We start from the raw sequence: 24538 nt of genomic DNA on the forward strand, positions 1-24538 counted from the left end.
TCCTATCCATCTACGATTACAGACTGATATCTTCACTATGTCACAAGTAGTTCTAATATTGGAGGTACGCTTAACTCAGGTGAAGTGGTCAATAACATCTTGACGTAGGTCCATTCCTTCTTCCTCACCACTGTCCTCTTCATTGGGCAATTCAACATCCTCACCCAGTGGCTCTTCATGGTCTCTGTCCTCTGCAATGATTGGGTGTTCAGTCAATTGATTGGGCCTCAATTTATCAAACTTCCCCTGGCATTGTTGGATTCCTCAGCGGTGCTTACAACTGTGGTCTGTTGAGGTAAGCTGTGTCTCCTACAAGGAAGCAATATTTCAATAGATTAATATCATATCAAGCCATTGTACCTTCTTATACTAGAATTAAAGCAAACTATCATCAAGTCATTTTGTACTTACTAACAAGCCAGGCCCTCTCAGTTCCAAGTAGTAACATTTGCAGGAGTATGGTGCTGTTCCATTGTGCAAAGGAAACATATGTTGATGAGGAAAGCGGGTACACACACTTCAGATGTACAAATCCGCTACGCAGATAACTTGCACATTGATGGAATGGAGGCTCTTCCAATTGCGGTAGAACTGTTCCGTGCATGTGGGGGCACCAAGATAATATGGGCCTGATTACAACTTTGGAGGACGGTGTTAAACCGTCCCAAAAGTGGAGGATATACCACCTACCGTATTACGAGTCCATTATTTCCTATGGAACTCGTAATACGGTAGGTGGTATATCCGTCACTTTTGGGACGGTTTAACACCGTCCTCCAAAGTTGTAATCAGGCCCTATGTGTGCCATATATTGCTCCAACCACATGTGGCAGGCCACCCAAAGCATACAAATTCTCTCTTCACAGTGGCCAAACCCTGTTGTCATGGGAGCCGGATGTAGCTGTTGATGTGTCTCCGCATTGAAGAAAGGACTTCTTGTAGCACACTACTGAAAGTTAGTTGGGACATGCCTCTAAGTATTGTCACACTGTATTGGAAAGATCCTGTGGCCACAAAATGAAGTACTGCCATGAGATTCAATATTGGTGTTATTGCTGTTATATTCTGTAGGAGGCTGGCCTATTTTGTAGTGGGTACCTTGGGTACTTACACCAGGTCCAGTTTTCCCTTATTAGTGAAATGTAGTTGTGTTCTAGCTGCTTAGGCTGATAGAGGTAGCTATAGCAGAGCAGCTTAGGCTGAACTAGGAGACATGCAAAGCTCCTGCAATACCATATAGTTACACAGTACTAATACAGAAGTAAAGACAATACTCAGTGTTACCAAAAATAAAGGTCATTTATTTGGGTGACACAATAACAAAAATATCTTAGATGCAATACTCCTTCTTGAGGTAAGTATTATATACAATATATACACTAGACACCAAAATAGGGTAAGTAATTAGACATAGGGTAGTGCAAACAATAGGCAATGCTTTAGAATGCAATGGCAGAAAATAGGTCTAGGGGCAACACAAACCGTATTCTAAGAAAGTGGAATGCGAATCAGGAATTCCCCCCTAGACAAGAGTAGTGTGTAGAGAATTACTGAGAGAGTAAGAATACAGTAAAGGAAAGTAAATTACCCCACCTCAGAGCCCAGAAAAGTAAGAGTAAAGTACTGCAAGTTTCCTTAGAACACACTACAAGTCATGATTAGAGTTATTGCAAGAACCAAGCAAGACTGCAAACAACAAATGGTGGATAACTGGACCTGAAGACCTGCAAAGGAAGGAGACCAAGTCCTGAAGTCGGAAGAAGTTCCAGGAAGGATAGGAGCACCTGCCAACCTAGAAGAGGGTGCAAAAGAAGAGTCCCCGGTTGAGCAAAGACTGCAGAAATGCACCTAAGGAAGATGTCAGCAGATTCCTGCATGATGGAATGGATGTCCCATGAAGAGATGTTGGATGCAGGTGAGTTTTGGCCTGCATTCATCCAACAAGCCTTGGTTCCTGCAAAGTTGTGTTTTGCGTCAAAGTGGTGCTGTCTGGACCCAGGATGGACCTTGGGGTCTCAACTCTGTGTGAAGAAGAAGAGGGGGTTCTCAGCACTTCAGAGAGCCCTCAGTTGACCAGACAGCACCCATGGGAATCCCAGGACACAGGGAATGAGGAGATGCAAAATGCGGTTTGTGCAGCACTACAAAGGAAGGTCCCACGCCACCAGAGGATAACTCAGTGAGCTTAGCAACACAGGATAGAGTGCTGGGGAACTGGGCCAGGCTGTGCACGAAGGAATTTTGCAAATAGTGCACAGAGGCCTCAGGAGGTGAAGAACACGCAGTGCACAGGGGTACTTTCGTACTTGAGGAAGGCAAGCTCTTACCTCCTCCGTATTGGGACAGCAGGACATCAGGGCAGTCTGTGTAGAAGGAGTCCACCACCTGTGTTCCAAAGAGCACGCTCGTCACCAGGAGAGGTGTCCAAGAGAACCAGTCGTCGACTTAGAAGGTGCCTGCAAGAGCATTCTTTGGTCCTTCTGGTGCAGGGTGAAGGCAGGGAGTCTCCAGAGCATGCACACCATGGAAACTATTGCAGTTGATGGCTGGAGCTGAAGTTGCAGAGGAAAAGTAGCCTTTCTGGATACTATGTTGCTGTTACAGCGGTTCTTGGAGCAGTCTGCGGTCGATCTGAGGTCAGAGGATGAAGTAGTTGTTGCAGAGGATTCCTGCTGGAAACCTGCAAGTAGAATCTGAGGAGAAACCCACAGGAGAGACCCTAAATAGTCCTGAGAGGGGGATTGGCTAGCTTATTAGGTATGGACCTATCAGGAGGGGTCTCTAATGTCACCAGCTGGCACTGGCCACTCAGAGCCCTCCAGAGTGTCCCCACACCTTGGAAAGGAAGATGGCTGAAGTCTGGGACACACTGGAGGAGCTCTGGGCACCACCCCTGGGGGGGTGATGGACAGTGGAGTGGTCGCTCCCCTTTCCTTTGTCCAGTTTCACGGCAGAGCAGGGATTGGGGGTCCCTGAACTGATGTAGACTGGCTTATGCAAGGAGGGCACCATCTGTGCCCTTCATAGCATTTCCAGAGGCTGAGGGAGGCTACCCCTCCCCAACCTGTTACACCTATTTCCAAAGGGAGAGTGTAACACCCTCCTCCCAAAGGAAATGTTTCATTCTGCCTTCCTGGGACTGAGCTGTTCAGATCCCAGGAGGGCAGAACCCTGTCTGTGAGGTAGCAGCAGCTGTAGCTGCAGTGCATGCCTCAGAGAGCTGGTTTGGCAGTACTGGGGATCCATGGTGGAGCCCCCAGAATGCATGGAATAGGGTCCCCAATACGAGATTTGGAATGGGGGTAAATTCCATTATCTTAGACACCTTACAAGGATATATTCGGAGTTACCATTGTAAAGCTATATATAGGTATTGACCTATATGTAGTGCACGCATGTAATGACATCCCTGCACTCACAAATTCCTGGGAATTGACCATGAACCCTGTGGGGGAACCTTTACTAGTGCAAGGGTGCCCTCATACTTAGTAAGTTTGCACCTAACCTTCTGTAAATGAAGGTTAGACAAATAGGAGACTTCTAAGTTACTTAAGTGCAGTGAAAATGGCTGTGAAATAGTGTGTGCACTATTTCACACTGGCTGCAATGGCAGGCCTGTGGAAGGGTTTGTCTGATCTCCTTATGGGTGGCAAAATAAATGGTGCAGCCCATAAGAATCTCCTGGAACCCCAATGCCCTGGTTACCTAGGTACCATATACTAGGGACTTATAAGGGGGGGGCCAGTGTGCCAATTGAAATTGGTAAATGAGGTCACTAGCCTATAGTGACTAATTTAAAAGCAGAGAGAGCATAAGCACTGAGGTCATGGTTAGCAGAGCCTCAGTGACGCAGTCAAGCACTACTGGCAAAATACACATTAGGCCATAAATTATGAGCACTGGGGTTCTGGCTAGCAGGATCCCAATGAGACAGGCAAAACACACTGACATATAGGGTTTCACTATGAGCATGGGCTTCTGGCTAGCAGGATCCCAGGACACAGTAAAACACACTGACCCACACTCACAATCAGGCCAAAAGTGGGGGTAACCATGCTACAAAGAGGTTACTTTCTCACATAGTCCTATTGTGAGGCATGGGATCAGGCTCCAACTGGTGACACAAATCCCGGATAGTTGGCCTATTTAACCAAATCTCCTAATAACATCCCAGTCCTCCATGGTAGCAAGGTCTGGAAATGGCCTGAAGACTTGAGGCTGTCTTCTTCTACCAATGCCTGGATTCAAATGTCTGCATATATGAAAAACAAAATAGCTAAAAATGGTCACACCATCCTTTGATTATCAGTGCACATCTTAGGTCTTGGTGACATTAGGAATCTCATTGCATCAAATATCAAATATGTACACATAGGGGGTCATTCTGACCGCGGCGGACGGCGGTCGCCGCCCGCCACGCGGTTCCCGCCGAAAGACCGCTCCGCGGTCAAAAGACCACGGCGGTCATTCTGGCTTTCCCACTGGGCTGGCGGGCGACCGCCGAAAGTCCGCCCGCCAGCCCAGCGGGAAACACCCTTCCCACGAGGACGCCAGCTCAGAATTGAGCCGGCGGTGTGGGAAGGTGCGACGGGTGCAGTTGCACCCGTCGCGAATTTCAGTGTCTGCTAGGCAGACACTGAAATTCTTTTTGGGGCCCTCTTACTGGGGCCCCTGCAGTGCCCATGCCATTGGCATGGGCACTGCAGGGGCCCCCAGGGGCCCCGCGGCACCCCCTACCGCCATCCTGTTCCCGGCGCGAGAACCGCCAGGAACTGGATGGCGGTAGGGGGTGTCAGAATGCGCTCCGCCGCCATGGAGGATTCTCAAGGGCAGCGGAAAGTCGGCGGGACACGGCCGACTTTCCGTTTCTGGCCGCGGCTGAACCGCCGCGGTCAGAATGCCCAGCGGTGCACCGCCAGCCTGTTGGCGGTGCTACCGCCGACCTCCGCCATGGCGGTAATTACCGCCAGGGTCAGAATGACCCCCATAATGTTATCATTTTCTTTTTACTTTAAAACTCACTGTTTCACATGCCTATTTTTTTTTATTATATGCAAATAATATATTTGAAATGTATTATTTGCACATTATTTAGACTTTTTTTTTCAAAATACCATCCAGAGAGGTGTTACTTCCACTGCAGCACTATCGATGTCAAACACATTCATGGTTCACTTTTTAATGTGTCATATCTTGCCAAAAACAGTGTTGTTTGCATCTGGTATTTGTATATACACTACTCTCCATTTTGAGTGCTAATGATGTGAAAAATACACAGTTTCACACCCTAAAATTGTGGGTGCCTTACCTTCCCATCAGAACATTGGCTACCTGACGACTGTCAGCATAACTTAACCATGTATTAGGTGAAACACTCCACAACGGACCCTCATGGGCTAATGTGTTTGACAGCTATGCATGAAAGCCAATGTGTCCTTCTCCATCATGGATTGCATCCACTGTGTACTTGTACATGGTGTATTGAAAAAAGCTCACTTGCTTCATAACACTGCAGCCAACAGGACCTCCTTGTTTTTGCTGCTTTTACTGACCTCTGGGAGTCAGAATGCCAGGGAAAGCAGGTGCAGGGCCCTCAACTTTCTCCCCCGAGGACCCAGAGTGCCTTACCATGGTGGTTCTATCCCTGTATAGCCAGCTGTATGGGAACCCAGCGGAACAGGTACATGTTTGAGTGGGAAATGTTTGCCAAAGTTACTAGTTCCCTCTTTGTGCACAGGCTATTTGTGCATGTGTGAAGTGCTGTGATTGGAGGATAGTGACATGAATGATTTAGCTGGGTACATCGTGTTTGAGGATCGTAAAAATGTCTGTGCATTGAAATGAAATGTCACCTGTAAGAACTAGCTACGTTTTCAGTGCATGTTACTTACAATTCCAGGTTTAGTGTTACAAAATGCAGGAACCTTAATTCCAGTGGTTAGTATGCACTGTACCACTAGCTTAAGTGGAAACAAACAGCCCAGGTCGAAATGGGAGAAATCTAAAGTCCAAGTCGAATTTTTAAAATTATGGATTTGTCTGATGCTGTTCTGTCAAGTGAATGTACAGGCCATATTTATATTTAGAGTATCTTTATGTTCTAAACATGTCAGGGTGCCACATATGGAGAAAGGTATTTCCTGTGCTGCCAGTCTCAAAGACACAGGCTCTCAATCAGCCATACAAGTATGTCACATTGGTACACACATACTTGTTAATGCATCACCCAAAACCATGCTTTCACTGACACATGGCAGCCTTCCCATACATGCAATAGTTACTGTATGTGGTACAAACCATGGTATCTGACTCTTAGAAGGTTAGGCTTGAAGAAAATGTAGCTGTGCGTGTGGTTACGTGCAAACAGTGTACGGGTTGTTTAGCCTTTAGTAGATCACAATGAGTTGGACTAAGCTGGAGCGGGTATCACTACATGACAAGTTTCCTATTCCATTGGAGGTCCTTAAGCGGCAAAGCCTGCATTGCAGGAAGAGGTGTGAGGACCTTTGATGCTGGAACAGGAAGTCAGCAAAAGTCCAGCTCAGCCAGGCTTCCCAATGAGGCAAGCTCATGCACCGCAGGCTGACCACCCTAATGGCCTGCATCCTTGCGATGATCTACCTGGAGCTCAATGTGCAGTTGAGGGCCAAACAGCAGTATGAAGGGGTGAGTTATTGTATGTAGATAATCTTGCTGTTCAACCTTTTTTTTATTCACAACAATGTTGTTTGACATCAGCGTGACAGCTGACACACATCCAATGCAGATTTCTGGAGGTGTATGTTTTTCAGAGGGTATCTGATCCTGTGTTTGGTATACCGTCTTGTGCTAAAGTTTGCTGCAAAAGGGAAAAGTGGTACCTGCATTTTCTCCATGTTGTGTGGAACATTTGTACCAGAAATACACCATTTGAAGATTAGGTCAGGTGTGATGCTCCATCAGATGTGAGTAGGTAATGTAGGTCCTCTTACTGGTGACATGACACAGTAAGAACTTTTAGGACAGTTGCTGTTTCAGGATTCACATTGGTAAGTTGGCACAATGAAAAAATGATCTTGAGCATCTGCACCAATAGGACTGGAAACATGCTTACATTGGCATAATTCCTTATCTGAAATCTGTTAAATCTGTTTCAATAGTAAAGTTCAATTCATTTCATGTAGACAGTATGAGATTGTCATGAAGCTTCAATCCTTACCAAATATGCAAGTAAACCAATCTGTTTCAACCAACATGCATTTTCTTGCAGGACTGTATTGATTGAAAATCACAGATCCCATGACACAGACATCCACATTCACCACCATCACATCCATAGACACCATATCCATCACAGCACAAACTACCATACCCACCACACCCCCAGACACCACACCCACCAGAACACAACTGCCCATACCTACCACACCCACAGACACCACAACCACACACAGCACCTCCACAACAGTCATATTCACACACACACACACACACACACACACATATGTCCTGTACAGAAAGCCCCACACTCACCCACACAGCATACACCCAGTAAAAACACAAAGTAAAACATACACCACATACATCTGACCCTCAGGGACCCACACCATCAACTGACGTGCACAAAAGACACTGCCACTCCCTCTACCTCCCAACCCTACCTCCCTCTGGACGTCCTACCTTTTTCTCAAAGGAGGACCTGTTGTTTACTCCGTTCCTAACCCTTTCCTATTCCCAAACTACCCCTCCCAAACATGACCACTCCAACCAAATACAGCTTCCACACCCCGATCCACCTCTCCCAAATCCAAACTCACCCCTCCCAAATCCAAACCCACCCCTCATAAACCCAACCCAACCTCCCTACGCTGCATGAACCACCCAAGAACCTCCCCCCCGATCATCGGGGTACTTGGTCTCTGCCCCATAGATGCCCCTTCCATAGGAGGTTTATTTTGGCAGTGACATTAGGAGGCAAGATGTGGGCATGCAACCCATACTTTGGACCTGACCTAGAGCCTCTGCATTTTGTTATTTGTTCATTATTTAAAGGAGTTCAATGAGAGATTTATCTAATTTATATAAAGAATATTTTATTTTGGAATACTTTTGCCCTGGCCTTATTTCTAGATTGGTACTAATTATTTGCTGATGATGTTATTTCTGCTAATGTATGTGCCATGGACGTACACTCTTTTGTGACAGTGAAAGGCACATGTATATTTTTGATATTTTTGTAGTGCTTACATTAGTGTTGTACATTTGTCATGGGCATGCCAATTTTGGTCCAAGCATTCAACCTGTTACTTAACACTTAAACCAAAATGATATGTGTTCCTGTTACTGTGCCTGGAGAATGCATGTGTGTTTATTCTTACATGATGTGTCAGTAATATACACACATGCATTACACAGGGGACCTGACACTTTACAATTAATTGACATCAAATGTTTGTCATAAATTGCACAAACTAAGGGGACATGTGACTTTTTTAGATCTCTGACATGTTTACAGTATGGAGGTAAGATTGGTTGTACATTCTGTGTACACCCACTTGTAGTATTTTGTAATGCAATTGCTACATTACCATGGATTTGAGTAGTTTCTATTGGTTATACTGTTTGTGTGAGATATGGTAGTTTAGGCAACATTATTACACACACCTGTATAGGCACATTTCTATTTGTGATTGGTGTGACTTTTTGTGTAGGCATGAAGGTATCTAGTACCAGATTGATGGGTGTTACTGATATCTCGAGTTGTGCTATTAAACATTTTTTCTAAGTACGACATTGAAAACATCTATTGGACATAATTGTAGTGTTGCTTGCAACTATTTATTACACATGCTCAAGTCCAGTGACACTGTATAGTGACAGTTCCACAGGTGACAGCTATGACAGTGATTTACCTTCTGTTCAGGAGACAACAGGGTTGATTTTCATCATGGTCCAGGAGCAGCAATAGAGGTAGTAGTATTACAATTAGATTTATGGTGGCAGGAACTGGGACATTTAAAAAAAAGGTGAGTTTTGTGTTTTTATCCCTCCCAATCTGTCAATTTAGGTGTGGTGGCTTCACCACCACAGTTAGGTCGGTGGGAAAGCACATCATGATTGGATTAGCAGTAAAAGGGGTGAAGTCCTACCCCCAGCAGCTTTTGCTCATGGTATGGTCGATGCAGGCAGGTGATTCATGGTGGTGACAGTGGTTTGTCGGTGGTCTTATGTCTATTGGATCGCTAACATTGAAATCCAGTGGGAGGATCGACAAGTCAGTGAACAGGGAATCCAATGGTATTTCAACGGCAGAACTATTACAGCCAAGATCTGACTCATGCCCATTGTCCCAAGGTAACACCACTGACCAGCTCAAACCTGGTTGGATTTTCCTACCTGCGCTCAATTGAAGTTGGCCTCAAATTACACCTAGGTCCTGGTCTATGGCGAACAGTTGACCTGTATTGGTACTTTGCTTTTTTTGGTTATTTAAAAGTTTATAAATTCATACCTCTGGTTCCCCTTATTGCATTTTGTGTCATTTTGTTTATTTATTTTGATTCTACTTGTCTAAATTCGAGTGGGATTTTTATTGTTTTGTTTTTCACTTTTCAACTGTTTTGGTACTACTAAATGATTTACTAATTTCTCTAAATGAAGCCTGTGTGCTCTGTGCCATAGCTACAAAGGGTTAAACGCAGGTTTACATTTCTGAAGCCTTTTATTTAACCTAACAGGATAACACCTTTATAACACAAGCAGCACCAATCATGGCATGTGTCTTTTTCTATTTCTTAAAACTGTTTAGAACTTCTCACCACTATTTATGGTTGTTAGTTGCATCATCCTATGAGATACGTCTCAAAGGTTAGTTTAAGCAAACATTCAGTGACCGTGTTGTTCACTATGACATTATTAAAAGATTATGTAAAATAAAGTCACATCTTAAATAGTTTGCTTTCCATCCTGGGATCTTCCTGTCTTCGATGCCAGGTTTAATGTGGGAAGATTGAAGACACTCTCCTCTGTTTCTTCAATTGACTAGTCAACAAAATAAAAGTGACAATTTAATTTTCAAAACTTTTGATATGAATGCCTCAAGTACTAGCCCTTGTGATGCTAACGGTATGCTAGTGTATTTATTGGGAAGCAGAATACGTGACACATTTTTGGAATTATGCAGTATGAAAGGATAAACTATGTGGTGTAATGCAACATATTTTGAAACAGTGTTACTGCACTAGTTTGTCCTTTTACACGTCAACACAATATGGGCAAAGGTTTAACCTCCTTAATTTCAATCTAACACCTAAATACAGCAGTCAGCAACTGAAAGATGTCCTGACATTGTGCACCAAAAACTTGCTACAGCATCGAGCAGCACATTTTCTAGTGCTTTATGTAACTTCTGATCTTTCTGAGCAAGAAATTATGCTGAAGATTATAGATTGTGGTGCAACTGCGGTCACAGAATCGTATATTAGTATTGGCCATTCTGATTAGCGATATTGAAAATTGAGGTAAGGGTGCATTTTGGACTCCCTAGAATTTCTTCCAAGTCATATATATGACAGGTCTTCATACTGTGAAGTGCGCTCCCTTCTGGTCCGTGGCTGTATTCCCACGTGGGTGCAAATGCCTCAGCAAAGACTTGTAAATGAAGATGGCTTTGTTTACTTGGTGAATTTCCAGGCTGCCTTCTTTAACATTCAGTGGCTAAAGTCCATACAAAGTGTGTAAACTGTGATCCTGTGTGACACGGCTGTGGGGGGCAGGGAGTGTGGTGGCAGAGCAAAGACATCCACAAAATGGACAAAATATTCTGTAGCTGTTTTGTTGTTTTTTTCACCTCAGGTGAACTGCATATAAATGAACGCACACACTTTAGGAGAAAAATAAATGCAAATTAATCAGTGGGAAATGCACTTATGTTAAGCAACCTCAGTTGGTTAATGTGATCATTGCAGGTGTATGTATGTGACCAGGGAGTCATTGAACTGAATCCTAGTTGGTGGGGGGGGGGGTGGAATTGTGACTTGTTTATTTATAGCGTTACAAGGTCTCAGACTGTAAAAGAAAACATTGTGAATGTCATTTAAACAATTGTATTACATTCAGCATAAGACAGGCAGCAGCAAAATGATTTAATGCTTAAGATAAAAGATGTGATTTCAAAGTATATCATTCAGTAAAACGTAATCAGAAGGAGCTTAGTCCCAACATTTTTATAAGTGTCTTTTAAAAGGATGCATTGGTGAACTCAGCTGAAAACACTCTAACCTTCCCTCTCATGAAGAATAAATATTTGTCACAATGAAACTTCAAAAGACTCCATCAATTAAAGCAAATACTGGCCCCCAAGCACAGTCCTCACATTGGGAGATAAACCAGTTGCACATATTTGCATTTCTTTTACGTAATAGGCACCCTTTCGTAAAGTTTGTATCAGAGTAGACCTGACCCACTCCTTCACTTTCAGCATGAGGCAACTCAAGGTCTGCAATACCATTCAAGGATTGGATGGTTACTTTTGAACAAAAAGTATTGCAACTGTAAAATAAAAAAGGACATGTAAGTCCCCATGAATCCCATCTGTTTCCACTGCTGCTTGCATTCAAATTTCCTTTACTAGCATAAAGTCCCATGTTGCCTTGCTGTGCAGGGCTCAAGCAAAAGAGACGCAATGTGGAGATTTTTTCCCTTTTTTAATTAAACAAAGGGGCAGACAACCTGTGTTGGGCTTTAGAACTAGGAGTGATGGCCTATTGAAGTGGGCAGAGGAGTCAGGCTATGTGTATCATTGATGCTGCATGTGCAATGGCATCATGTAGACCCAGGGAATACCTTCAGTTCCACCGTTGCTTTTGGGCCTCTGAAGGGAATATTGCACCAGAAGAGAAACCTTAGCCCTCAAAGAAATATCAGGGAGGGGAATGGGGCAAGATGGGGCCCGTGTTGCGAATAAAGAAGACAGCCCTCTTGCGAGGAAGTAGCTAGCAGCTATTGTTTTTCAACTGTGTGCAGTAGCACAGGGGCCCAGAAGTGTGAGCGGCCCACTGTTTACATTTATGACTGACTTGCTTTACAAAATTGGGTGATCGGGGATTAATATTTCCTGTCAGCATTAGAGCTGAGGGAACCCTTGCTAGACAGAGGAGAGCAACACAGCGGAGCTTATTTTTTCTCTGAATGGGACTGAGTCTGTTGGAAGATCTGAGTGATGGCCAGACATGGGGGGAGGGCAAAAAAGGCAGAGAAGACAGCTTGCTTTTCAGTGGCAAAGCTATCATTAGTGCAGCAGGTGATGTTGCATTGGACCACAGGAGCCTGAGATACTTGCTATACCCCATTTATGTTGATCATTGTATATGATTGTTTGATGTATTTTTTATGTTTCACATTTCAAGTGGATTCCGATCCACAGAAAAGGTGTCCCTGATATTATCTAATAAACCCTGGCCTATGTGCTCTGCCTGCACCTTCCAATCCTTCAGTCCATGGAATAAAGTTATTTGAAGGGGCTTGACTTCAAAACATTTTGCTTAAGGGGACCAGAGAAAAAAGATTATTCCAACATTAGCTTGAGTGTACATTGGTCAATGTTATCTAACCTAAAAGGTTACATTGTGGCCAATCAGCAGGTGTTTTCCCATTATCATCAGTGTTAGAAATGGGGTCTTTGGTTGGCAGTCAGGTTACCCCCTGTCCAAGAAAGGACCCTCACTCGATTCAGGGTAAGTCACACACAATCCAAATTATCCTGTGCCCACCCATTGGTAGCTTGGCACTGAGCAGTCAAGCTTAACTTAGAAGGCAATGTGTAAAATATGTGTGCAATAAATCATACAATAACACAATATAGCACCACAAAAATACACCACACAGTGCTTAAAAAATATATATTTATCTGGATAAATGCAGGTCAAAATGATCAAAGATGCAATAAGTAAATGTAGAGATATCACTGAAAAGTGATATAAAGTGTCTTAAGTCTTTTAAAAGCAAACAAAGTCTCTTTCAAGCACAAAGCACCTGGTTTGCATGAAATATCTCCGCAATGAACTGCAGAGGAGGAGAAGCATGGAAACAAAGGGGTATGCGTTGATATCTCGGGCCACACACTGCAATGAGTCGTTTAGGTTTTCACGCAGGGACGGCTCTGCGTCGATTTCCAGCGCTCGGTCGTGGATCCTCTTCGGGTTGCAGGGTTTTCGGACTCCCTGGGGACGGTGCTTGAATTTCCTGTGCTTGCAGGATGAAGTCACAGGAGCTGTGTCGATCCGGTGGGCATTGTGTTGAATTTTCTACTGCACGGCAGGCGCTGCATTGATTCCTCTCTGGCAGTCGGGCTGTGTCATTGTGGGTTGGCTGTGCGTCGATCCAGTGAGCCGTGCGGCGAATTTCTGGTTGCTTAGCTGATGCTGCGTCGATCTTCTTGTTGCGAAGTTGTGCTGCGTGGGGCTTCTTCGTTACGGTTTGGCATGCTGTGAAATTTTCACTGCGGTGCAGGCAGTGCGTTGTTTCTGGCAGGCTGTGGGTAGAATTTCGCCACCCAAGGAGTCCTTCTTAATGAGGTGAAGTCTTTTTGGTCCGGAGACTTCAGGGCACAGGAGGCAAGCTCTATCCAAGCCCTTGGAGAGCACTTCTTCACCTCAGCCATAGAGCAGCAAGGCAGCAGGGCAACAGCAAAGCAGCAGTCCTTCAAGGAAACAGTCAGGTGAGTCCTTTGGGCAGCCAGGCAGTTCTTCTTGGCAGGATGCAGGTTCTGGTTACAAGTTTCTTCTCCAGGAAGTGTCTGAGATGGTAGGGGCAGAGGCCCTCTTTATATACCCAAATGTGCCTTTGAAGTGGGGGAGACTTCAAAGAGTGGCTTAGATGTGCACCAAGTTCCCTTTCAGTTCAATCTTGTCTTTCAGGGTCCCAGTAGGTGGTGTGGCAGTCCTTTGTGTGAGGGCAGGCCCTCCACCCTCCCAGCCCAGGAAAACCCATTCAAAATGCAGATGTATGCAAGTGAGGCTGAGTATCCTGTGTTTGGGGTGTGTGAGTAAATGCACAAGGAACTGTCAATTAAGCCCAGCCAGACATGGATTGCAAGGCACAGAAAGATTTAAGTGCAGAGGAATGCTCACTTTCTAAAAGTGGCATTTCTAAAATAGTAATATTAAATCCAACTTCACCAGTCAGCAGGATTTAATGTCACCATTCTGGCTATACTAAATATGAACTTTCTACTCCTGTCAGATCAGCAGCTACCACTCAAACAATGTATGAGGGCAGCCCCAATCTTAGCCTATAAAGGGAGCAGGCCTCACAGCAGTGTAAAAACGAATTTAGGAGTTGTAAACTACCATGACATGTAAACTACATATGTACATGTCCTGCCTTTTGCCTACACAGCACCCTGCCCTATGGGTTACATAGGGCAATCCTTAGGGGTGTCTTATATGTAGAAAAAGGGGAGTTTTAGGCTTGGCAAGTACTTTTAAATGCCAATTCGAATTCGCAATGAAACTGCACACACAGACCTTGCAATGGCAGTCCTGAGACAAGGTTAAGGGGCTACTTAAGTGGGTGGCACAATCAGTGCTGCAGGCCCACTAGTAGCATTTAATCCACAGGCCCTGGGCACACGTTGTGCACTCTACTAGGGACTTATAAGTAAATTAAATAGTCCATTTGGGTATGATCCAATGTTTAAAGGGAGAGAGCATATGCACTTTAGCACTGGTTAGCAGTGGTAAAGTGCGCATGGTCTTAAAACCTGCAAAAACAGTATCTAAAAAGTGGAGAGGGGTAGGCAAAAAGTTAGGGGTGACCACCGTAAGGCTGTCAGGTCTAACAATCAGCAATATTGCTTATATGAAAATCTCACATGTATTTATTATTATTAATAATATTCTTATAAGTGCTTTAAATATCTCTTGCTAATCTCTACCTAATCCCACCTATAAAGAACTTGTCCATATTTATCTTACTTCGACTGAGTTTAAAAATTAAATGCATATCAATATTTTTTACCCAGGCATTCATGTAAGGTTACAATTTTGGCACTCAATACTGTGTGACTTGTTTTGCAACACAGGTTTTGGTGGCTGTTTTAAGATACAGTTATTGTAAGGGGTTTTGAAGATCATATGCCAATCTGGGGCTGTTTTACATAAAGTAACATTTTGCACAACCCTGTGACACTTTGGGGGTTATTCTAACTTTGGAGGAGGTGTTAATCCGTCCCAAAAGTGACGGAAAAGTGACGGATTTACCACCAGCCGTATTACGAGTCCATTATATCCTATGGAACTCGTAATAAGGCTGGTGGTATATCTGTCACTTTACCGTCACTTTTGGGACGGATTAACACTCCTCCAAAGTTAGAATAACCCCCTTTGACATTACAGAAGGGGCTGCAGATGCTCATGCAGCCCTTTCTGTAATACAGATAGCTCTGATGCACATGTATCTCCAAGCACTATTTCAGAAGGGCATACACTTTACCTCTGCACCCGAATAGTATCATAGATGCAGGCGCAACGCAAACATGCCCTTAGGAGATGCTTTAAAAGTGCATCACAAAACAGCAACCCTCTCAAGTACCCCCCAAACAACCCTGTGCAGGTGGCTGCAGTAACTCACTGCGCCCGCCGGCAAGGGGATCTCAAAACATCTTTGAAAGTGCAGGAAGGTTGTCGCCTGGACAGAGAAACACAGAGCAGCTTTTAAACTGCTGCTCCCTATTCCTCTTGAATGTGCGGTCCCCAAGGCAGCTCAAGTTCACAGCTGCCCTCAGGGCTGTGAATCCTTTCAATAGGGTGTACTTTCCTTTTTCGCACCCACCACACCAGCTTCAAGGTGCACCATGGAGCAAACAGAGAAAGTGCACCTTTTTCTGTAATAGGGCTCCTGTTATGCCCATATTATGTACAGTTAGATTCTTTTTGGAACAGTTTTGTGGACATTGTAGCTACACAGCACTCACAAATTGACCCTCTTGTTTCTGTGAATCAACGTTGTTAATCCTCAAAAACAATAATTCACAGCGTATGTTAAATTAGACATGTTTTAAATAGGATGTGCATCGGTCTGAAAATCAATGTGCAATTCATTATAACTGATTAATGACAGATAAAATGACTGTCTTGGAAAGTTTACTATTTCGTGAACCAATGGGTAACCGCTGCTCTTTATTGTTCTTATAGGCTGGGTGCAAGTTTACAGTTCTCATGTGTGGATAACTATGTGCTCCAAGGTTCGAAGAGCATCACTTGCCAAAGGGTCACAGATACACTGGCTGCATGGAGTGACCACAGACCAACGTGTCGAGGTAAGAAAAACAAAAACATGAAAGGACCACGAAGAAACAAGACATTAAATCGTTATTAGCACAGATTCTCATAAATGCTGTAACAAAACTGCGGTAGAGAAATTACAGTTTCTAAATGTTGACAACACCAGAGCATGAAGTAGGATTTACCCCGTCCAAGTTCTTCAGTAAAGATGCTTTTATTGAATATATTATAAATGTGTTAAAATGAGCGTAGTTGATAGTAGCTGGGAACACACCATGAACAATCTGTACAAAAACTATTTGTGCAGGTGCAGAACTGTTTCATTAATTTATGTACCGAACCAACAGCTTTATGTTCTGACTTTCTCAGTACCATGCTTTCTTAGCTAGTGCACAATTCATGAAGTTGTTCCTCACTGTGAATATGGAAAGAAAAAGAGCAAGACAAGTTGTTTATGCCACAGTAACCACTGGGAGCTACTTTATAAATCGCAGAAACATTTTAAATGGCCAGCACTGCCAGTAACAACAGAGGCAAGTGTGTTTGCTGATGAAGAGGTGAATGCACCACTGACCTCTAAATGCAACTTTGCAAATGAATGCGTGCAAACCAATTTAGGCACAGGCCCGCCCTGTTCGTAGTAGGGCTCCAGATGTGCAATATTACTCACTGGAACCATATTCAATGATTGTTTTTCAATTATATTTCCAATTACCCATCAATTCAATGATACACACTTTATCTACTTCAGTAAGATAAAAAGCTAAGATGAACTCGAATACTTTGGGACCTGCAGACGACAGAAGTCAGCGATGAGCTGTTAACTTACTGAGCCCTTCTACCATCCAGCTTTATATAGTTAAAATTAACCACCTCGTACATCCTATGAGGGAGAACGAAATAGTTTCATTTGCCATCATTTGTTTATATTTCATTAGTGCATCACAACACCTACTTCTTGGTGTTTCTCTGTGCCCATTTAGTTTTACTTCTGACAGATGTACGTTCAATCTCTAGCCCGCAACAATATGTTTAAGCTAAATAGTTGCCACACGTTGTCCTACTCCACTAATATGCCATTTACACCCAATTTTAAATGAGAGTGGCAGTCATGCACTAACATTACTTAACTGTAAAAATCATGGATAAATGCTGTTTCTGCAAGACATCAGGAGGTGATGGGTCACTAACTGTATGTTAACACAAATATTCAGAGACAATATAAAATTATGCACATCTAATATACATTTATATTTTTGGGTTTAAATAATTGCTTTCAATTTCTAGTATTTACAAATGAGCGAGATGTCACAAATACTGATTGGTACCAATTGAAATCGGTAGATTAAGTGAATGAGAATAAATACTGCATATTTAATTTCAACTAGTAAATATGTACGACTTTCTGAGCAGTAATCTGCTGGGAACAGCATATGAATAGTGCTGTGTACATAGTCATTTTTCTGTGTTATTGAATTGTTCCAGCAACTGGTATATATGAACAGCAGATATATACTATCATCGATTACCTAACAAACTACTATTGATGTATATATAAAATAGTTTTCTGACGGTATGATGGTGTTATTTATTGTTGAGCATGTTTACACGTGTTTTCTCTCACCAAAAGCGTGATAGATCTGAAAAGAAAGTATCGCCATTTGGAATATCCAGCTATAGTGTAATATTAAGTATATTCTTTAGTATGCACTAAACAAGGGGTCTGCTCCTGCTGGTGACCACTATCTTAATGAAAGTAGAGAAGCTTTCTGCCATTCTATACTACCTCATGAGCACCCTTTTTTAAAGGGAAAGTAGATTTTTGCAACTCTTGATAAATCAAATGAATACTGAAATGTAGAGGATTCAACACCAATAAAAATGTATGCAGTGATCATGATGAAGGTTAAGAACATTAAAGATAATTTAAAATGTATTGATACATACTGTCAGAAACTGGGTTATAAATTTAGGAGGGGGTGGCCCCTAGCAACTTAATAAACATCTGGTTAGGTGAAAACACAGTTTTAAACAAGTCACTGATTAGTCCCTGTTAGCTAAGTCAAATGCATCGGACATTTCCAGAGAAGTGCTTGTCAAGCAGTACCAATTGTCCTAAAGAAACGAACACAACAAAATAAAATTTCTAAAACAGCTAAGGATACCAGAAAACAATTTAATGAGCATAAATACACAAATATCATTAAAACAGTTTGAGGAATCAGAGCTATTCATTTTGAAAAGTTTAAGACAAAATGCACAATTCGAAAGGCATGGTTCATGATTGCCAAGGACCTGTGCACGATTGCAGACTGACCACCATACAGTGGAGATGCACCCAAGGGGTCATTCTTGTCCAAGTTTTCCTTTAGACATCAATATCTTCCATAAAGGCAAGGTCCAAGGCTACGGAATATGAGGAGGCCTCAATCTGAAAGATATTGGCTTCAAGCTTCTGACATTTTTTCCCAAAGGTTCCAGCAAAGCTGGATTTCATGGCTGCTGAAGCTGCTTCACTGGTCAGATAGATTTTCTGCCATGACCCATGGGGCTGTAGGGGCAGGGCTTTAGAAGGCAGTATACCTTTTCCGTTGGTTCCTGCTGCACTTGTTTTAAGCACAGCTAAAAGCTCCAAATGGCATAAACCTGTTTTTTCTCATCTAGCATTCAACATTCCTGGTCACGTTCTAGACATGTAAAATATATCTAAATCACATTTTTCATAGTGCTGCAAAAGATCTGCATGGTTAGCCTTGCAGCTCCTAGCTCCTCGGTCCTAGCTTGTAAGCAATACGTGCCTCTGCTGCCACGTAACCTGCAGAGTCCAGTCCTTTTGCGGTGTGGAGTACTTCTGCATTTGTGCCCCAATCACCAGTCAACCACATGACCCTCCAAGAGCACATCTAGTCCCTGGATGCCAGTGCGAGTTAAAAGTCCTTATGTCAACCACCTTCTTCCAGCAGGGGCAACAAGTCCTCTGCCACCAAGGTCTCCTTCAGGTTGTATCTTCCCAGGTGCTGAATGAGGTGCTATCTTTGTCTTGTGCACTCATACTGACTGGAAAATTTCTGCCACTCAATGCTACTTTCTCACAGTTGTCCACCTCCATTTGCAGCTCTTCCTCTTTGCCTTATAACGAATTACCGATGCATCACTGTGTCAAAATGAAAGAAACCTTCTGCCACCATAGTACAAAAACAATGCCCCTTGGGAAACTGGCAACTATATATTAAGAGACTTAACTCTTCTGAGTGTATCACAATGAATAATAATGAAGAGAGATGACTTATATAGTGTTGCTCTATAAATAGTACGAAAAATTAATGTATTCAGCAAAATGGGGCTTACTTGTCTGACAGAAGCCGCAGCTTAATACTGAGCAGAGTTTGACTTAATTTTCACAAATGCTAGCGCGCCTTGTCCTTAGTAAGTAAACTTACAAGGGGACACGTATAGGTCTATGAATCTTTTGAATCGCATAGGGTATCCTAGTCACGTGTTATGAGTAAGAAACATCCACACTAATTTATAACTTCGTTATTGAAGTGCGTTGCCCTATCTGATTCTAAAGAGATCAGAAATCCGAACCTTGGTATCAGCTCTCTAAGCAGTAGCTTTGCAACTGTGAGACTGTCATTTCTACGTGTGGGGGTATGCTTCAATCCAATGACTAAACACACACACAATCACCAACACATACTTCAGTCCACCACATGCAGGCATTTAAATGAAATCCAATTTCATTCTGCTGAATGGCCCTCCTGCTCTTCCAATGTGGCTCAAATTTACCACTGTCCCTTTTCCCACGTTCAATTGCTGCCAAATCACACATCTATGGCACACTGCCTCAGCTGCTTGTCTAAATTTCGGATTGAACCAATCGACCTTGAACAACCTAAACATGGCATCCCTTCCAATGTGTGCCTGACCATGGTAATACCGAGCCATCTGAGACAATAGCCAATTCGTAGCACCATCTGGCCCTCCTCAGATACCCAGATCTCATTTGATCTTTGTATACACTTCAGCTTTGCCCACAGCTTTTTCTCTTCCTTGTCTTGCACAACTGGTCTCTTCTTCTTGCATTATTTCCCACTTATCCTTGAATGATATACAATTCAGGGCGCAAAATCTTGCTACCTGATCCGCATATCCGTTTCCTAAGGAAATGTAGTCTGGTGTTTTCTGGGTTGCACTGCATTTTACTACAGCAATTTCTTCAAGTAATTGTATTGCGTACAATTACTCTTTTATTCTGTCACCATTTCATACTGGGGTTCCACTGGAGGTCATGAACCCTCTTTGTGACCACAATTGACAAAAACAATGAACAATTCCAAATCCTTATTGACTATCTGTGTATATTGTTACTCACAGCCTGGTCGAGACGTAGCATGCCCTAGTGAGAGCCACCAATTCTGCCACTTGTGCTGAATATACACAAGGAAGCCAAGATGCTTCTATGGTTCCTGTAATTGTACACACAGCATACCCTGCTCTAAATGTGCCTCTCCCATCTCTGAGGCATGAACACTCAACAAAAACAATTTGATCATTTTCTTCTAGTCAGGTGTCTCTGATATCAGGTCTAGGCTTTGTACAAAGATCCATAACCTCAATACAATCATGCTCTATATCTTCCTCCTTCTCAACTTCAACAGTATTGCTTGGCAGTAATGTTGCTGTATTCAACACTGTACAGCTTTTCAAAGTAACATTTAGAGCTCCCAATATACTCATCTCATACATTGTCAGTCGGGCCCGGTCAAATGTTGTGTTTTTGTTCTTTTCAGCAAAATTTCAACTGAATGTGGCATCATTACCATCACTGGGTATCCCATGACCACCCCTTCGCATTGGGAAAGACTTTGACCAATGGCGGCTACTGCTCGCAGACAACCTGGTAAAGCTGCTGCATCCGGGTCCAAGGTATCTGAAAAATAGGCTACTGGGGGATAAGCACCTCCATGGACCTGTGTGAAGACAGACCAAGAACAAGCATCACGTTCATGACAAAACAGTGTGAAAGGCTTTGTGCAATCAGGCATCCCAACTCTGGAGCTCTGCACAAACTCTCTCTTAATTCAGTGAAAGCCCTCATCTGATCTTCTTCTAGAGTAATGGGGTCTGTAACTCCCTTGTGTGTCAAATGTTGTAAAGGCTTGGCAACCCAGCAAAATTCATGATCCATTGTCTACAGTATCCTACCGTTCCCAGGAACATGCGCACATCCTTCGGGGAAGTTGGTGGATTTCTCTGCAAAATCCCGTCATCCTTTCTCAGGAAATTCTCCTCAACCCTTTCTCAATCTGATGACCCAAGTATTTGACAGATTTCTGACAGTATTGCAGCTTTGCAGGTGAGTCCTTGTGACCAAAGTCTCCCAGATGAATAAATAGGACAATTGAATCATGTATACACTCGTCCCTTGTTCTGGATGCAATCAATAACTCATCAATGTACTGTACAAGAGTTGATTTGCAAGGTAATTCCAATGACTCCAGGTTCTTTTTCAGAACCTGATTAAACAAGGATGGTGACTCCGTATGCCTTTGTGGAAGCCTGCACCAGCTGTAGACTTTATCTAGGAATTTGAAACTGAAAAGAAACTAACTATCCTTGTGAAGTGGTACTGAAAAGAAAGCTTATGACAGATCGACTACTGTGAACCACTCTGCCTCGCATGGAATCTGAAACAGTATCACTGCTGGATTGGGCACAATCGGGCAACACTCAACCACCATGTCATTCACTTTTTGCAAATCCTGCACAATTCGCACTTTCCCACAGGGCTTTTTCAATCCCATTATCAGTGAATTACATGGACTGCTCAACACTTCCTTCAAAACACCCTACTTCAAGAAATCCCCAATTATTTGTGCCACTTTCATCATCACATCCTGTGGCATATTGTACTGTGGAAGTTTTGGAAACTCAACATTCAGCTTCAAGGTGATTTTAATTGGTTCCAAACCTTTGATCAAACCCACTTCTTTCCCTGTCAAATCCCAAACCTTCTCCTTCACTGTTCCCTGTAAATCTGCGTGCAAATCCTTCAAAGTGCACATTGGAAAAATCTCAATCAAAGGGTACTTTTCAAATGCTTCATTAAGAACCATTGCTGATGCCTGCTCTTCCTCATCATCACTGTTTGTCTGGACTTCTATTCCTGCACCTGTACAATTTATGGAACATTTGGTTTTGCACAATAAGTCTCTGCCTAACAAGGATACAGGACTTGAGTCACACACCACAAATCTATGCAGTCCTGTATAATTTCCAATTTCGATCTGTACTGTTTCTGTGATAGGATTAGTTAATTGCCTAGTCTCCACTCCCACAACCTGCACTGTTCTTCCGGAAAGGGGCAAATCTGGTACTTCTACACTCCTCACTGTGGAATGCGTAGCTCCAGTATCAACCAAGAATGAAACTTTATGTCCCATTACCTTTCCCTTTACAAAAGGCCTTCTCTGATCTACCTCTAGGGATGCGGCAAGAATACAGGCTCCTTCCTCCAAACTGTCACTCATCCATTCATTATTTATTTCATCTTCACTGTGAAATGGGAACTGGTGTACTGTATTGTTACTGTTATCTTATCTCTGACCATTGACCTGCTGAGTAAGCATAACTTGTGGCTGTTCCATTGGGGCTTAAGGTATGTGCGTTTGCTGTCTAGGCACCATAGAGATCTGCTGCTGTACCGGTGCTAAAGGAGTAAATTGTGCTCGTGGCACCTGCATCTGTTGTACGGGCAAAAGGTTTTGACCTCGAGTTTGGACATTCAGGACTTGGCCCCTCACTCTAGGGACTCTCACTGTCTGTACTGTACTGACATCACCTTGCTTAATCATTGCTTCCTGCACCATCAATGTGCACTCTAGCTTCCAGTGTCCCACTTTTCCGCACAGGTGACATGCCAACATCCTTTTCATGCCCTGCATGTCATTCTGAACAGCCACCTTGTTCAGATCTGGACCACGCATCACATCCATACTACGTCCTCCATCCCTCACTTGAGGCTGAAACGCGATAGCTCTCTGTTGCGGCGGCACTAAAGCTCCTTGCACTCCTGATTGTGCTGCCTTAATCTGCATCACCATTGCCTTTTCCTTCAATTTATTTTGCTTTAATACAATCTCATCACTACAATATTTAGTATACTGCAGCACCTCATCAATCGGCTTTGCCTGCCAACAAATCAAATGATTCTTAATCATCTGCTCTACTTCAGGTCTCAACCCTTCAACAAATCTAAACACGAAATGCAACATGTCCTTTGGTTCGACTGCTTCCTTACCACTGGACTCCTTGAAAATCTTTTGTAATAAGTGTGTATTGACTCTTTGGTTTCCTGAACCATCCTGTCAATCCCCTGCCAATCAATGTTTTTTGGAGATATCCTAGTTTTCAGAAACTCAAACACCTTACAATAATTTTTCATTACCTCAGGTGACGGTGCGCCTGTAATCTTATGCCTCTCAGGTTCGCTTGTTGGCCAATCTACTGCCCTTTTACACTCGACCCATAAATCAGCTGGTACGACTATCTCAAACAAAGTGTTCAAGTCTTCCCACAAACACGTGGAGAGTTTCACGAACCTCTCAGTTTGTTGATACCATTCGACTGTCTTTTCTCTCAATTTGGGATAATCATTTGTAAAAGACAGTATGTTACTTCAATGTCACGGAACATGAACAAACTGCCCTCCTGGAATTTCCCTCATCGGTAGCATTTTGACTGCTTCTCCCTTCTCCTTACCCTCTGTTTCCCCTTCTGAATCTCATTTTCAGTTTATCATTTCTTTTCGCCCATCTGCCTTCCCAGTTCTCTAGTGCTCCCCAAATCTGCGCACTCTGCAGCAAGTCCCTTAAATGTGCTTTCATTCCCGCTGACCTCATGTGTTCAAAATCCTTTGCTTCAAAGTCGAATCTGTAACTTCGTCTCAAATGTTTTGTTGTCTTCAGATCAATGTCATGCTTCTCTGCTACTTCTACTAATCTCTGATGTATTTTTCCCACTTCCTTCGTAATCCTCGGACACAAATACCTCAGCTCTTCCTCAGTATAGGATTCTAACTATGCAATCCCATGCTTTCCTCAACTAATTCATTTGCCTCAATATTTAGTCCCAGTCAATTCAGTTGTTCTTCCCCTTTTGAGGCACCTTGCGAGTAACTCAAACTATCTATCCAACTATTTAACTGCTGTGCTGTTAACCCTTGTAATGAGTTGTTACTCGCATTAGTCGCTGGCAGCTGTGGTATTCCTGTA

The 24538-nt window shown here is 43.1% G+C and overlaps 1 protein-coding gene across 1 annotated transcript in view; it reads left to right on the forward strand.

Annotated features, from left to right (window-relative positions):
- The window catches only part of CSMD1 (CUB and Sushi multiple domains 1), a 5088256-nt gene that overhangs the window by 2483752 nt on the left and 2579966 nt on the right, over window positions 1-24538 (forward strand). The window contains exon 9 of the mRNA XM_069235813.1: window positions 16173-16297. Coding sequence (XP_069091914.1) covers window positions 16173-16297 — 125 coding nt within the window. The remainder of the gene's footprint in view (window positions 1-16172; window positions 16298-24538) is intronic.

Source organism: Pleurodeles waltl, chromosome 5 (genome assembly GCF_031143425.1).
Source record: "Pleurodeles waltl isolate 20211129_DDA chromosome 5, aPleWal1.hap1.20221129, whole genome shotgun sequence".
In the NCBI taxonomy this organism is placed as follows: Eukaryota; Metazoa; Chordata; class Amphibia; order Caudata; family Salamandridae; genus Pleurodeles; species Pleurodeles waltl.